At 36.4% G+C, this 17370-nt stretch overlaps 1 protein-coding gene and 1 long non-coding RNA gene across 5 annotated transcripts; one reads left to right on the top strand and one right to left on the bottom strand.

Moving 5' to 3' along the window:
• Nucleotides 1–3559: 3559 nt before the first annotated feature.
• LOC126625347 (uncharacterized) lies at nucleotides 3560–4896 on the bottom strand. 3 transcript variants are annotated; one of them, XM_050294446.1, is made up of 2 exons: nucleotides 4220–4896; nucleotides 3560–4144 (listed from the first exon to the last, which is right to left on the bottom strand). In XM_050294446.1, the coding sequence occupies exons 1-2, from the start codon at nucleotides 4877–4879 to the stop codon at nucleotides 3920–3922; spliced, it is 885 nt and encodes a 294-aa protein (XP_050150403.1). In that variant the 5' UTR covers nucleotides 4880–4896; the 3' UTR covers nucleotides 3560–3919. The 3 variants fall into 3 exon arrangements, with proteins under 3 accessions (XP_050150403.1, XP_050150401.1, XP_050150400.1); XM_050294444.1 differs by having other exon boundaries at nucleotides 3560–3944; nucleotides 4031–4896; XM_050294443.1 differs by having other exon boundaries at nucleotides 3560–3976; nucleotides 4031–4896.
• Nucleotides 4897–7412: 2516 nt separating this feature from the next.
• LOC126627524 (uncharacterized) lies at nucleotides 7413–8472 on the top strand. 2 transcript variants are annotated; one of them, XR_007625034.1, is made up of 3 exons: nucleotides 7413–7532; nucleotides 7667–7788; nucleotides 8169–8472. It is a non-coding gene; the product is annotated as an uncharacterized LOC126627524 (long non-coding RNA). The 2 variants fall into 2 exon arrangements; XR_007625035.1 differs by having other exon boundaries at nucleotides 8184–8472.
• Nucleotides 8473–17370: the final 8898 nt, after the last annotated feature.

Consider the following 17370-nt stretch of genomic DNA (forward strand, 5'->3'; position numbering starts at 1 on the left):
GACTAAGGTTTGTATCTCGAATTGAGTAACTGAATCTTCCGTATCAGGTTTTTGAACTTAGAAAACTAATTTTTAACATTTTTGGGTTAATTTGCGTTACCTTTTAATAAAAATTCATTGGTATCATTTTGATTAGTGTAATATAAACACGTTTAAATATAATATCGTACTTTTATATTGTTATTATATCGTTCACACTCCAAAATGTAAAGGCAAACTTTTGTACTGGAATACAAACGTTACCGTGTCTAAATAATTATAACGTTACAATTATTATTAAATTTTGGAGTGCAAATTCGAACGGTTGTACTGCAACCTTACCTTTCTTGTGGTTAACATGCCCATTATACTTTAAGATATAAGGGTCATAAGTGAATTACAGTATTGTGTAATTCCATGACGTCCTTTAATAATAACTTTCGTCTATACTGAATACGATGTTCATGATCTAACTATTAATAATGTCATGTCGACTGTTGTCAATAAATTTTGAGTGAACATTTCAACATATGCCAAGTGAGCATATCGGAAGTATGCTCATAGCTACGCATGCAAAGGCACTAGCAACTACCCTATTCAGTGCCCATAAAGGCAATTCGTCAAACAACTAAAGAGCAGCTTTTAGTGACATCTCAGATTGTCAAAAAGGCAGCCCGACTCTTTTATAAAAAGCTTATAAACTTGGAGGTGTCAGCTGATGCACCTTTCTAAAATGTGGAATCACCCATACGTGATTACGTATTTTTCAACGTAATTGCGCATAAACAAGAGGGCATTGTTTGAACCAAAACTCAAATATATGCAGTATAAAATTCCAAATGGCACAAATCCGCGACAAATGGCACAAAGTCAATTCAACTGGCACGAAGCCGTATCAAATACCAAATGGCACAAAGGTGCATCAAATTTCAAAATGCTCATCGCCTGCACGAGCTAAAATTGTACAACGCATCAAACGCTCCAAGTGGCACAAAGTCCTTGCCTACACAAGCTGAAACTACACAAGGCATCAAATACAAACAAATACATTTTGAACTACGCTGGTTTTATTTCGCCAAGGATACGTAGGTAATCTAGAGATTCAATCTAGATGCAACCGCACAAGGACAAAAATCCAAAATCGAATCCTTGGTTCACCTCAACCAAATTCACCACAAAATCCAAACTGAATCCCAGGTTCATTCAACCAAATTCACCGAATAAAAAATATTTCTTTAGTGGGTCATTCACTCACTAAAAATCTTAAACCAAATCAAAGGAACTACGAGTAACTTGACCCCTTAAAAGGGTACGTAACCAATCTAGGGCTCGACCTAGGTGTAGTCGCAAAATCAACTAAACACCCAAATCCTCAAGTTACGATTTATTCATAATGGAATCAAAGGGGTTTTCCTTTTAATTAATGAAGGATTGTAATTAATAGACGCATAGTCTAGAATGAGTCAAACTCAAATTAATAAAACCCTCTTCAGAAAAATGAACGAGGGTGAAATTGTGTAGAGTGAATTACTAGTTTACGTATTGTGTACAATTTTTGCTCAACAATGACTGCAAATAAGATGTAAACTATCAAGGAGAGAGGCAGGACAAATCCAGTTCCCATCAATAATAAAATTGGAGACCCGTGCATGCAAAGTTTTACTTAAAGCCTTTGGAATGTTTAAAACTTCAATTAAGAATTTATCCAACAAATTGGCATGCCAAAAAAAACTTTTTTACCTGAACCAATAATCCAACGTGAGTTATGTTGTAAATTAAAATAAATAAATAAAAAGAAAATTAAAGATGGTTTTTGTAAAACTCGGCAGCAAGAAAAACAAATAGTTTTGAAAAAAATTAATTGTGAAGGGCACTTGGGTTAGCCGTTGTCATTAACCCAAGTGCCCTTCACAACATTTAGGGTTTACTCAAAACCTTTACGAACCGGAAGTCTATCGTAGGGCAAGTCACAGTTAGTCCACCAAAATTTTGGTGCGAAGAGGAAAAAAATGGCGCGCAATATCTAGATGTTTGCCCGACAAATTCAGTATTCGTCGGCAAGGTTGGATTTTCCCAACAACAATGTTTGTTGGGTAAGTTCTACGATAGGTGGTCAAAGGCCCACAATGACGTGTAATAAATATCCACCGACACAACCTTTGTTCGACATTTTCCATGTACTTGCCATAATGAGTGGTGCGTCGAGCAAACCCCTATTCATCAATTATAAGTCTATGCTTTTCGATCCTCATCATTTTTCCTCTTCTTTTTTTGCTTTAATACATTCAAGCGCTCAATCAGTCACTGGTCGGTTGTGAGAATCTTTTCATAATTGGGTAAAATGTATCCCACACCTGAGCAAAGAGTTTCAAACATTCACCTCCCATTTTGGCCTCCATTCCACAGAAGAGAAACAAAAATAGAGATTTGCTGAAACAATTCTAAATTTGCGAACTTCACTTGAAAATTATTTGAATTCGTGGAATTGGCTTAGTGAGTTTTGTACTTAGTCAAGAGTTCGAGCATTCCCTCCTCCATGCCAAGAGTTCGAACAATCCCCTCCCATCTTGGCCTACTTCTAGAGAAAATTAAGAAAAAAATATATAGAGCTGTAAAAGTACATCGGCATCTCTAGTGGAAAGATGCAAATATGAGATGCCAAAACACATTTACTTCTCATTTAGTATCTCCAAGAGATGTGAATGTAGATTCTAATCCAATGGAAGAGAAGTAAAATGGGACCTTATTTTGTTTCTCTCTATAACTTTGTCCATGTTCTAAAGATGTAAAATAAGTGTATATTTACATTTTCTGCCGAAGATGAATTTTTACATCATTCCACGGAGAGATTTTCGGCCAACAAGAAATGTAAAATGCCAATTTCAAGGCATTGTAGAGCATCTAAAAAAGAGAGATGTAAAATATTCACCTTGGCTAGAGTATGTAATTCAGAACCTAATTTTACATCGTTTGGTGATGGGTCCTGCCAATCAAATAAAGAAAAATAAATGAGATCTCAAACTTGCACATTTCTCATTGGAAATGCAACTCATATTTACATCTTCCAGAAATGTATATTGTGATGTAAATATGATTTTCGCATCTCAAATTAGAATTTATCTTTCCATTGTTGATGCTTATACATCTCCCATTAGAGACGTTGTTCTAAAATTATTGGAAGTTCTTGAAATTGACTAAGGAAGATTTTCATCTAGTTAGTTATTAATGAGTTATGACCCCTTAGGTTGATTTGAAAAGAAAAAAAATTTGGACAACGTAGTTTGCGGAAAATTGAAAACTACGGACACAATTCCGGAAGGTTTATACTTTTATATTCAAAATTTTCTGAGGCCTGTCATATTGTTTGGTTTAAGATGCATGAAAATAGATTGCATTGTAATACTAATCCTCCACCGGATAGAACCCTAAGTTGATGCAAGGTACCAATCCTCCCTTCTCACTTATTTAGAATAGAGTAGCAAGTTTGTAGTTCCTTCTCAGTTTCTTAATTAATTTAATTAGTACTTAAAGCTACTGGAATGTGGAATTAAAGTGATACGGACGTCATTAAAAGCAAGAATTTCCAAGAAACACAACTTTTATTGAACATACTAGCTACTACATAAAGAACATAACCACAGAGCTTATATGATCAGTGTTTATTGGTTTAACACACACACAATACAGTGAAACTGAAATACTTAGAAACTAAAAATAAGAAAAACTAGTGATGAAAACTAATGCCACTTTCGCAGGGAACTCGATTGCATTGAGCGCATGCAACAAGCCTTTTAAACCCATAAGTGACCCTAATGGGACGAGTGAAGTCTCGTGAGGGTTTCCAGAGACGTTACCCACAAACATCATGTGATAGTTATGATCATGAATGCCAAGTGGTTGTAGAGAGATCATTTTCTTCAGGGTCCGGCTTTGCATTGTCTTATTCGAGGCCAGAGAAGGCCAAGGTTTTCTTTGTCTTCTCTTCTTCAAGGCCAAGGTTTTCGTTGTCTTCTTCAGGGTCAGGGTTTGCCTTGTCTTCTTCAAGGCCAAGGTTTTCCTTGTCTTCTTCAGGGTCAGGGTTTGCCTTGTCTTCTTCAGAGCCAAGGTCAGGGTTTACCTTGTCTTCTTCAGGGCCAGGGTTTGCTTTGTCTTCTTTAGGGTTAGGGTTTGCCTTGTCTTCTTCAGGGCCAGGGTTTGCTTTGTCTTCTTCAGGGTCAGGGTTTACCTTGTCTTCAGAGAGGGTTGCCTTTGAAACTTCGACAACCCTTTTGTTGTCGATGGTGATGTTTTTGTTGTTGTTGTTGTTATTGTTGTTGTTATTGTTGTTGTTATTGTTGTTCTTGTTGTTGTTGTTGTTGTTGCCGTCATTGGTTGTTGTTGTTGTTGTCGTTGATGTTGATGTTGATGTTGATGTTGATGTTGTTGATGTTGATGTTGCCTTGTCTTTTTCAAGGTCAGGGTTTGCGTTGTCTTTTTCAGGGCCAGGGTTTGCCTTGTCTTCTCCAGGGTCAAGGTTTGCCTTGTCTTCTTCATGGCCAGGGTTTACCTTGTCTTCTTTAAGGCCACAGTTTGCCTTATCTTCTTCAAGGTCAGGGTTTGCCTTGTCTTTGGAAAGGGTTGCCTTCGAAACTTTGAAAATCCATTTGTTGTCGATGTTGTTGTTGTTGTTGTTGTTGTTATTGTTGTTGTTATTGTTCTTGTTGTTGTTGTTGTTGTTGTTGTTGTCATTGGTTGTTGTTGTTGTTGTCGTCGTTGTTGTGGTTGTTGTTGTTGTTGTTGTTGATGATGATGATGATGATGATGATGATGATGATGATGATGATGATGGTGATGATGGTGATGGTGATGTTACAATGTTAAATGGTATGATCACTCTCTTCTTCTTTTTTCTCTCCTCCATCTTCTCTCTTTCTCATGTGTTTTACTTGCTCCATAGCTTCCAAAACTGCTATCCTATTTATAATCAAGGATGAGCGCACACCATTTTTCTCTATTCACATTATGTGTTCACACTAATGGTTTTGTATATAAGGTGTTTTTATTTTTAGTCCCTAGACTCTATTAAATGCCAACATATGTATTCAATGTCTCTCTTTTTTATTTATAATTTTATAGTGTTCATAAATTAAATTTTATGAAAATATTATAAATTTTAATTCTCATTATGGTGAGTATCTTATATATAAGAAAATATTTTCGTAGAGATTTTTCGGTACTCTTATGTTTTTGCATATTTTCTTATGTGCCACTAATTCATTACAATATATTTAGGTACGAACATTTTGGTACACTGGGTTAGTATACTATGTTTAGATACGGACATTTAAGTACACTAGTTTAATATAATATATTTAGGTATCGACATTTTGGTACACTAGTTTAGTATCATATAGTTAGGTTCTCTTTGTAAGTCATTGTCTTCTTTCAAATAAAAAACAAAATTAGGAATGCATTCTTTCAAGTGTTTATTTTTAAGTTTGTATCCCTAGCTAGATTTGGAACATGCAAATCAAGCCTTGGTTATTTTTTTATTCAATGTACTTTTCTATTTTATGCTTTAAGAAGTATGACTTACCTTAGAAATATTCATGTCCATACATTGCGTCAGAATCTCCAATTTGAGGAGATAAGCAAGTAATTTTGTCTTTTACTTTGTTGCTTTTTATTTTCTTTTTCTCTCACCAAGCAATAACATATTCCTTTTTATTTTTTTAAAAGGTGACTAGGTGGTTGTACTATGATACACTACTCTTTCGGTGGTTTAGCCCTCAAAACTTTACCTTGTATTAAAAAACCTCAACTAAAACCCAAAATAAAATTTAAAAAATTAGATGATTGATTTGGTTTGATTAAACAGGTAATCTCACATTGTAAAATCCATAACAAAAAGGTTTAACCTATTCACTTAAACTTAGTCTAATTAGCTCGATTTCTTTGTTTGGTGGTTAAAAATGCCCAACCTGTTAGATCCCACATCGCCCAGGGGAGTGGATCATCTATGCCTTATATGTAAATGCTCACCTCCATATAGCACGATGCCTTTTGGGAGCTCACTGGCTTCGGGTTTCGTAAAAACTTCGAAGTTAAGCGAGAAAGGGGCCAGAGCATTCCCAGGATGGGTGACCCACTGGGAAGTTATGCTCACATGAGTTCCCAAAAACAAAACCATGAGGGTGTGGTCGGGTCTCAAAGCTGACAATATTGTGCTACGACAGAGCCGGGACTAGGATGTGACAATTTGGTATCAGAGCCAATCCCTAGCCGAAAGTGTGTTGACGAGGACGTCGAGCCCCTAAGGGGGGTGAATTGTTAGATCCCACATCGCCCAGGGGAGTGAATCTTCTATGCCTTATATGTACATGTTCACCTCCTTATAGCACGAAGCCTTCTGGGAGCTCACTGGCTTCGAATTCCGTAGGAACTCTAAAGTTAAGTTAGAAAGGGGCTAGAGTATTCCCAGGATGGGTAACACATTGGGAAGTTATGCTCGCATGAGTTCCCATAAACAAAATCGTGAAGGCGTGGTCGGGACCCAAAGCGGACAACATCGTGCTACGGCGGAGTCGAGACCGCATGCTCACCTCCATATAACACAAGGCCTTTTGGGAGCTCATTGGCTTCGGGTTCCGTAGGAACTCCGAAGTTAAGCAAGAAAGGGGCCAAAGAATTCCCAGGATGGGTGACCCACTAGGAAATTCTGCTCGCATAAGTTTCCAGAAACAAAATCGTGAGGGTGTGGTTGATGCTCAAAGCGGACAATATTGTGTTACGGCAGAGTCGAGCCCGGGGTGTGGTGGAGCCCGGGTCGAGATGTGACACAATCTTAGTACTAATACATTATACATGTATATTGCCACCGCCACCAACCCCACCACTATCGTCACTACCATATTTTCATACCATAAACCACACCATAATCGCAATCACCATTCCTCCACCACCATCACCCCTGCCACCAACACCTTATCACCACATTTTCATAGCCATAAGACGCACTCTTACAATTGCTGCTACCACCGCCATCGCCATTTGCTAACTATTACTTCTCATTTATATATTAAGTTATTATTCACAAATTATAGAAACTTATTCTCATCATAAAAAAAAAGGTTAACATTTGTAGATTTTAATTTATTATTTTGTGACTGTATTTTCGTAGTTTAACTTGCCGACATCTTGATGGTGTTACTCTAAATGTCACAGCCCGTCCCGGAGGTACTTTTGACGGGAATGTGAAATGACGGGATTACCCTTGACGGGTATTAAGGTACGTGGGTGTGTGACATTATTTGGTTTAATATTACATATGTGTTGGAAGAAATTATAAGATGAGTTGGTTTATTGATTTGATTTTTTGTTAAGTTGATTAGGGAATTAGAAAATTGAGGGTGGAGATTGTTTTTGGGACATCACAACTCTCCTGCTCTCTCTCTCTCTCCCTACCTGTGGCTCTCTCTCTCTCCTCCCTCACGACCCTCTCTCACTCTCTCTCACCCAAAACGTACGGAACACACCCAAATCCTCCAAAAACTCGACGGATCGAGGCAACCAAGGTATGCATCTTCATCATTTTGACGTTCTGAGTTCATTGGTACTAGTTTTAGGAAGTGAAACCTTCGGAATCACGTGAAACCCGAACCTCCATTTTTGGTCACTGTTCATGCAAACGTAAAATGTTGTGTTTCAGGAAATTCTAAGCTTGTAGTGAGCTTAGTGAAGTCCTAAGGAGGCTCGGAGTATTTCGTTTGAAGGATTTGGACGTCGGGATCACGTGGTTCCATTTTGGCCGAATTTCTTGGGAATTTTCCGGTGAGATTTCTTGATTTTTAGAGCTTTAAACTAGTCTATCGTGATTCTACATGTTTGGGGCTTCAATTTGATATAAAATACGAAGAAAATGGGTGAAAAACGAAGGAGAACGAAGAGTTTTAAAACTCGCCGGAAAACGGCCGCCGGAAAAACCAGTCCGGCGAGCCAAGGAAGAAGGAGATGCGCGTGGGGGGCGCATGGACCCGTGCCACGCGCGGCGCGTGGGGGCGCGTGAGACCTACAAAAAAAATTTCTAAAAATTTCCCGACGCTCGTGACGTCGAGTAGGTCGATGTGGTATATTCATATACCCAAATTGAGCATCGTATGAGAAGTTATTTCGAAAAATTGGTGATGTGTTTAAAATTAACGTTTTTATAGTTGTTTCGCATATAGGTGACACATATCCCGAGGACGAGCGCATCCAGGGACGCCACGGGGGTTACGACCCGTCGACTTATCAGTGAGTGGGCAGTTTTGATTTCGTATTTACCTATATACATTTATTTTCCCAGAAAATACGTTTTTATGAAAGTTATGAAATTAATTGCCATGCATGAAATTATTGCGATATCTAGCTTGAGTATTGATGCATATATATGTGAAATGACGCGGTGGACGCTCAGGTGAGTTTATTTATTTTTCAGCTGAGTTATTTATATTGAATTGCATTGAAAGCTCATAACCTGCACCTAGATGATAGTGCTTATATTATTATTCACCACACCGTACGCTCGTCTTGGATCCAAGTAGGTGGATGTCGTACAGACTATGTGAGGGTTCCGACATGCTAGTTGTACAGATCACTAGATGTGATTCCAACTAGTGGGTGACCTTAGTTATACGCGCTGATGATTGATGTGAGAAGCACTAGAGCGTATTCATACACCTGTCATCGTACAGACTACTATATGTAGTTCCGAGTAACGTGCAGAGTTGAACTGTACAGGTCATCGAGGTGACTCCGGTTGGTTTGGATGTTGAGCTTTAGAATCAGCCGTACAGGACCATTATAGGGTCTCCGGTTGATTTATTATTCACCTGACTATTATTGATGCATTCTGATTACAGTTTGGGCATGGCATATCATTTCTGAGATATTATGATGATGGTTTTATGCTGAGTTATGATGTTGCGTATATATATATATATATGTATATATACTATTTTCTGGGAAAGTATACAGGTTTTACGGCGAGGGGTTAAAATTGTTTTTAATGAACTGTTTTGGAAAACTATTTGATTTTACTGACCCACTCATTTTGTTTTGCGCCCCTCCATGTTCTAGTTTAGCGGTTGGTGGCTCTCGAGGTCTTATTCCGGCTTTCTGACAGACTCTCGACATGTAGGACTCACCTTAGGGTGATGTATCTTTATTTTAGTCCTACTTGACTGCAATTAACCTATGCTTTGAACTCATGTGTTTACTTTATAACTCGTCCGGTTATGTTCGTAGGTTGATATGTTTGAGTTTGGTTTGAATTCCTGCTTACTTTTGTGGTTGTTTCGCTTCCGTGTCGCACCTATGGTTACGTCACGTCCACGTGACGGCCAGCACACCTGGATCCTCCGGATCGGAGTGTGTCACTAAATTTAAAATTTTGAAATTTTAAAATAAAAAAAAATTGACTGGTTTAATTTTTATAAATTTCCTTTTGCTGTGTTTTCATTGTCGAACACTTGAACTCATTTTCTAATTTTGTTGGTGTGTTGTGGAGAAGAGTTGGCATTACTTTATTGACTAGTGTAATACTAGGTGCGGTGGGGAGTTGAAGCCCCCCTCCACTCAAAGGCACGAAGTCAGACCAGAGGGGGCGTTGAGGGGAGCGAAATGTGCAGTCTCACAGGGCCCCAAATTTGAAGGAGCCCCTAAATTTTTGCCCTCTAACATTATGTAATGATATTCTATATCCAAAAATTGATTTTGTTAGCGTTTTAAAACTACATTGTGCATTCTTTATAAAAGTTTTTTTTTTCTAAATATAAAAACTTGGAGTACAATGAGATATTTTGAGTGTTAATAATAGCATCCTTAAAAATGACAGTTTCTTAATTTTATTATACAACAATGTTATGTATTCAAGTGAAACTTTAAAGTTAGAGGTTTGAAGTTTTTTTTTTTTTTTTTCAGGTTTGGTTGTTTAAGATAAAATTGCTTTTGATTATTTAGTGAATGTTATGTTTGTAACTCTTTTTACTTATCATTAAAGACATTTGCAAACATGCAATCAGTGAGTACTAAAGTTTGTTTTGATTTTTTTTTTAACAAACGATAGTATCTACATTAAGAGGGTAGGAGAGTGGGTTAAGCCTCACAATGGGCTAACAATAATGTAGTTCAAATTCACCTTTGACGATAATTGAATCTAAGACCTCTTACTTACAAGTGAAAAGGAATATCACTAGACCGTAGTACAAAGTGGCTTTGTTTAGATTTAAGTGAATGTTTTCTAGTATCAATACATTGTCATATTTTTCAAAAAAACTTAAAACTATCTTAAGGAGGGCTTATTTTACAAATTTCGCATATGACCCCCGAATCTCAAAGACAGCCATGAGTCAGAGTATCACAACTTTTCTGATAATTTTCATATTAATTTATTCTTTCCATCAATTAATCTTCATGCGAAGCTTTTCAACAAAATTCTCCTTGACTGTGTTTGCAGACATAGTGAAATTTTTCTTAATCTCTATGTGGCCATAAGAGGTGGATAATCGTAACTTGCCACCAATTATCCTCATTTTTTGCTGAAAATCTTCATATGTCCACACCAGTAAGCACCATTGTCGATGAACAATGCTTGACTACTTAACAATAAGTATGGACTCTTATTTAAAACTTTTCATGTTTGAATCACAAAACTTTTTGCTTATGACTAAAACATTCATATGATCACCTTGTAGTTGTAGGTCATCTCTACATAAAATAAATAAAATTAAGGTCATTTAGTCATTTTGTTGTATGACACACCCTGACCCGGAATGTCCACTAGGACTCCGAATCAAGTTGTGCTGGCCAACACCTGGAAGGTGACGAAACCATAAAGGATAATGTTGTGGAAAATGTGAATAAATTTAAACCTAAAGTACCTAAAGACAAGAGTGCGCTGTAAGCAGAGATGAACCCATTTCACACGTGACGTCAGAGCATAAGTAAAGTACAGTAGTGTGGATAAGGATCATACACTCAGAGGTAGCCACCTATACTGAGATTTGCCAAGAATCCTCGTCGATACGAACTTTTGGCAGCTAAAACCTGGAAGGGCGCAAAAACAAGGGTGAGTGGGCCTGAAAATAAATTTTTCAGTAAAAACCTTTTGAAAACATTATAACCCCTCAGCGTAAAACTCGTATAATTTCTCGAAAAATAATAATACATATGTATATAGAAATCATGCTTGAGAGTAGTGAAAACCAAGTATATGCCATGTCAAGTATCTCAGAAATAAAATAAGTAAGCCAGGTGAAATAAATCAATGTAAAATGATATGCCAGCTGGAGTCACCTAGCGTGACCTGTATGGCTGAACCTATAGCTCATTAACCAATTCCTGCACACGAGTCGGAACCACCTAATGTGGTATGTACAACAAGCTGGGTGTAAATAAATACGTTCAAGTGATATGATCACGTGAAGGCTATGCGAAGTATCGCATGTCACTTACGATTCGGAACCACCTAATGTGGTTTGTAAGACAAGCTGACACCTGCCTTAGATCCAAGGTGAGCGTATGGTACGAGAGGTGAACGATCACGTGAAGGCTGGCCCTGACCTCTGGTGAAGTACTAAGCCTCTAGTGAAGCACTAACACCGGGGTGCAGGATAATGAGCACTAAATGCATCTAAACATAACCATACATATTGCAATCACTATCATCAATATGTACTCACCTGAAGCTTACCTGGTCGTCCTCAGCATCATGCAATAATATGCATATCTATACTAATGCATATACTAAAATGTAATGTAATTGACATGGCATTTAAAAACGTAAATCCATTTAAAACAATTTCTGGGAAAAATAGAAAACATATATACGTATATATAGAAAACCAAAAGCCCACTCACCTGGAGTCTGCGCTACAACTCCCTAGCACAAACATCAAGGCGTCACGAACGATCGACGCCTAAAACAATTATCAAATCGTGTCTTAGAATTCTTATCAATAGAACATATAACTTACATATCCTATTTGGGAAGATCCGTAAGTTTCTAATATCCTCAAATATTACGTATTATAACATATCAAAGTTTGGTGACGATCCAACGGTCGAATCGTCAATTCATATAATTATCAAGTAACGCACTTTAATCAAACTAGATTCACAACACTCAAATCACATCATATGGATATCAAATATGAGATTAGGATATCAATTTAGTGTACAAATAGCATTGGTGGTCCACTGGCCACGCGCCGCCGCAGGTGGCGGTCAGTCGCCTCAACTCGCCAGAAAATTCAACTATTTCTAAAAATTACCAAATTTTATGATCTCAATGATTGAAGCAATTTTCATACCTGTGACTAAGGCCAATTTGGCCTAAAAAAGCCTCAATTTCATGAAAATCTGCTAGAAACCCATAAAATTGGGTAGTTGTTGATTCGCCACCAGAACGAACTTCGATGCCTCCACTAAAGCTTGGGCCTTGCTCTTGGGGTTGAAAGGAGTCTTTTGGTGGTGATCATCGAAGGTGAAACTCGCTGGAGTCACCGGAAAAAGGATAAAATCGTCGGATGCCCCCATGGGTTTTGTGGCTTCGATTTGTGAATTTGGGTAAGAAATTTGGAAATCTAACACTCCAGAGATGTAAGGCTTGTCAAGGGCTTTCCATGGACACTAAATCACCCAAAACGGAGTTCGTACGAATGAGATATGAGAGGGACAAGTGGCTTATCCTTTCTGCCTTTAAATCTGGGCCACACAAGTGGCTTTCCAGATTAAGCTAAAAAAAGAGCTTTCTAGAAATAATTATTTTACTAAAATGCGTCCGACTTTAAACGTTAATATCTACTTCGTTATAACTCCAAATTGCGTTCTGTTTGCGCCCACGCGTTCGTAACGATGAGTACTACGAGAATATGCTAAGAAAAGGAGTCTGACGTGAAATGACAAGGCAGTCAACAAGAGTCAACGTCTTTGCCTCAAAGGGTATTTTTGTAAATTCACTTATTAAAATTATATAAACTGTAAAAATTGGGAACGGGTCGTTACATTGTAGCAAATGCATAAATTGTTCATAATTCTTTTACCAATTTAATTCATTTGTTTTTATTGGTCACTTTAGTTTTAATTAATTATTTTTTTGCAAATATGATATTTATAAAGTGATTTATAATATGAACAACTATAACCACAAACATGAAATTCTACGAATCAACAACGAACATTTTCAAGTAAGAATGCCTATTTATCTTTTGAGTAGGCAAGTGTTATTCACCGTCAACCTTAATTATTTTTTCTTTTCTGAAGAAGTTATTATTGAAGTTTGGTATTTTAGCATCAAAGAGTATGGTGTTTTGGCAAATATGCACTCACAACTTACAAGACCAAAATATTCCAAAACCGGATGGTAAATACCATCCCTCGTCGGAGATGCATCCAAACTATTACGTACGCTGTTTGCATGCATTGTTTAAAATATCCGGTTTCACAAAATCTTAAACAAATGTTTTGATATGGAGATTTGTTGTTGACCCTCAACGATAATGTTAGAGATGTGCTCCAAAATGTAAATTTATAACTGAATTTTTTTAATACAACGAAATATTTATATTAAAGACGTGGATAATTGAGTTAGTCATACAATGAGATAAATGATAATAATTTGATATCAAACTTATTATCTATGAGAGTCGACTGTAGACGGGTATAGAGCTAGAGAAATTTTTGGCTAGTAGGCTGGCTAGCTGGAAAGTTAAGGATCATTTTTCGTTTCTGACGATTACATTAAATCTTATCAGCAGAACTCATTCAATCATTCTATGCTTACCGAGCTTTAACAAGACAAATATATATAAAATAAACCAATTATTACAACGTTAAGGAATTATTTCTAATGAGAAATTCTTGTATGTATGGGCATCCATGTATCATACCATTCAAAATAATGAAAACTAATGAAAAAGATTTGAAAACTTTGAGTTTTAATGATAAGAACAAAATAAAGGGTAAAGTGAATAGTATCAAGTTTGACTTTTTAGTGTAAAAATATGGTTTTTCGTTAAAGTGAACAATACCGTGGACTTTTCGTTAAAACTCCCTTCAAAATATGCCTCATTTCAATTTTCACAGTCGGATTTTAGTGTATTTGTATATAGTTGAAATAAAAATGAAAAATACATGAAAAAATTTAGGGAATAATTGATTTGTAGGTAGTCTTGCACTTGGTTCCGCCCTTGACCGTGATCTAAGACCTCTCACTCAGGGGAGGATGTACAAGGGGACAAAGGTGGTTCCAGGACCATTTAGAGTCTGGGAGATATGCTTGTGAAGATCTTATGAGGTTTCTTTTATGCCTACCAAGTGTCAGATGTAATGTATGTTAGGCATATCTCGATAGATTGCCTCGACACCACTCATCAAATTCTCTCAATATCACTCATCAGATTGCTTCGATGTCGACATATGTTGACATGTGCGTGGTTTAGTTGACGACAACAAGCCCACCAAGTGTTTGACAAAATGCCTTGGTGAATAAATTTATACAAAATTTGCACGCTTCACATTCTATTTCTATCCAAAAAAAACTTGTACTTTAACACTGAAAACTCATTCGAAACTTGTGATAGCTTTTGAAAATGATTGTCTTATAACGGGGCGAGGCTTAAATCAAGAAACAAGTCTCAAACGTGCCGGTGACACACGATGGAACTCACACTATGGTACCTTGATTAGCATCATTTCTATGTTTTCATCCGTGGTTCATGTGCTTCAAATGGTTATTGATGATAATCCCAATGACAGTGCGGCTGAAGCAAATAAGTTAATGAGAGTGATACTTAGTTTTGAGTTTGTGTTTCACCTTTTCTTGATGAAAGTCATATTGGGACTCACAAATGATTTGTCACAAGCATTGCAAAGGAAAGATCAAGAAATTGTGAATGCAATGGCTTTAGTGAAATCATTCAAGGAAAAGCTATATTGGATGAGGAATAATGGGTTCGATGCATTGGTTGATGAAGTATCTTCTTTTTGTGAAAAACATCATATTGATGTTCCTAACATGGAAGAGGCATTTATACTTCCAGGGAGGTCAAGGCGTTATGCTCCAATAAAGACAAATCGTCATCATTATCGTGTGGAGCTCTTTATTTATGTCATTGATGAGCAAATTACGGAGTTAGAGGATCGCTTTAATGAGGTAAATACCGAGTTGCTTATTTGTATGGCATGTTTGAGTCCGAAAGATTCATTTGTAGCTTTTGATAAATCAAAGTTACTTCGTCTTGCTCAATTTTATCCTCAAGACTTTTCGGATGAAGATCGTTTGGCACTTGAAGATCAACTTGAGATTTATATTCATTATGTGTGTTCCAGTAGTGATTTCTCTCAATTGGAAGGGATTGGTGATCTTGCAAAAAAATGGTGGAGACAAGGATGCATCAAGTATTCAATTATGTATATTTGCTCATTACATTGTCTTTAGTTTTGCAACTGCTTCAGTGGAGAGAGCATTTTCTGTCATGAATATTGTTAAGGGTCCACTTAGGAACAAAATGGGAGATCAATGGTTGAGTGATAGTTTGCTTGTTTATATTGAGAGAGATATTTTTGCTTGTATTGAAAATGAAGCTATAATGCTTCGTTTTCAAAATATGAAACCTCGTCGTGGACAATTATAGTTTGTAATATTGTTTCCATTATGAATTATGAATGAAAGTACTATGATTTCATTTTCAATATGTTTTTCCATCCTAAATTTTTATTTGAACTTTTACACTGCGACCCCTTGGGGTAAGATTCCTGGATCCGCCACTCGTCACCACTCTCACTTATAAGTGAAACTTTTAAAAATGTATAATACCCCTAATAAACTTCATAAGATACTAGTCATAGTGATACTTAGGCGGATGTAACTAAGAATGGGAAGTAATAATATGAAATTTTGACTAGGGTGAATATTTAGGCATAACTTCGCCGCTGGTTCCCTCACCCTGGTTTATAATCAAATACGTTTGACGAAGATCTTAGATCTCCCACCAGATATGACTCGACCAAAAGTTCTAGATATCTTTTATCCGGTGCCTTTCATACAAATTATGTTACTGATTTTTCTACTAAATTGAATGAAAAATCGAACACTTGACACTATTCGAATCTATAACGGGTTAATCAAATTACTCTTTATTAATATATAAAGTTTGATTAACAACATAATTAGATTTGTAAATGCAGAATGAGTCTACAAGGTGTTTGTCTATAGAGAAATTTTTAGTTGTGACGGGAACACAAGTGGTACACCACATGTTTTAATAGGAATTGTGAGAAATTTTATTTTTTAAGTTATTAACTATTTAGCACACATATCCCATAATTTGTTTAGTGACACGTGATGTACCACCTCGTGTACCAATCACATTGAAAAATCTCTCCGGTCTATAAGGGTATCTATGGATCTCACATTTTATGTAAATTTTACCTTTCATGATTAAGCAATTGAGGACAATAATGTAGGTTGTATTGTGGCATGAGCAGCGTATTTTTTCTTCCCCGAGTTTTTCCTAGGTGATTTTACTTAGGTATGTCCCAATTTTTTTTACATTGAATGAAATCCAACACTTGGACACTATCTTAATCATAATCCATTATCACTTAACTAAAAGTGCTTTTAAAGAAAATATTTTTGAGTTCTAAAAGCAATTGAAGTTCTTTTCAAGATTCACTTACATTTTTACTAAGAATTGTATCAAAAATATTTTCACAAAAAACGTTTTTAACTATTTTAAAACCATTTCCAAACGAACCATAAACTTGTTTGACAATATTTTTTTATATTAGAAACATGTTGTTTAAGGAAGTGAATTTGTGGTCGACTCTTATCACTAATATTTGGCCATTCTTGAAAGTTAATTATGTTTGGGACCATACCATTCCTGCTTCTACTCGAAGGGATCTTTTTCTATTATTTGGTTTGGGACCATTAGGATTTTTTTTATTGATAAACAACTTTGATCCATAAGATTTTTTTTTTTTGGTCAAATGATCGATTTGGTCAGATTAGGAGTCAATGAAGCTCGAACTCACATCGTAATGCAATGACTCAACATTTTTCTACCTCTGTGATAAGGGGACACTGACTACAATATATAAGATTTCAATTAACATGAATTTGAGAGTTCTTAAGTTTCGATGCTTGAACTAAAAATTCATGAATACTGGTCATTGAATTTGTCACAATATATGGCAATGGTCTTTTTGAGTCACATCGTTAAATATCCTATCGAAAATACGTAGTTTAAAGGGATAAAAGAGAGACGTATAGTTCTAACATAGTTACGCAAAAGAATCGTTGATAAACATTATAACATGTTCACAAATCAATACTTACAAATTTTCAGTTCAAGAACCAAAAATTCATTT

The sequence above is a fragment of the Malus sylvestris genome, chromosome 6 (assembly GCF_916048215.2).
Source record: "Malus sylvestris chromosome 6, drMalSylv7.2, whole genome shotgun sequence".
Lineage (NCBI taxonomy): Eukaryota > Viridiplantae > Streptophyta > Magnoliopsida > Rosales > Rosaceae > Malus > Malus sylvestris.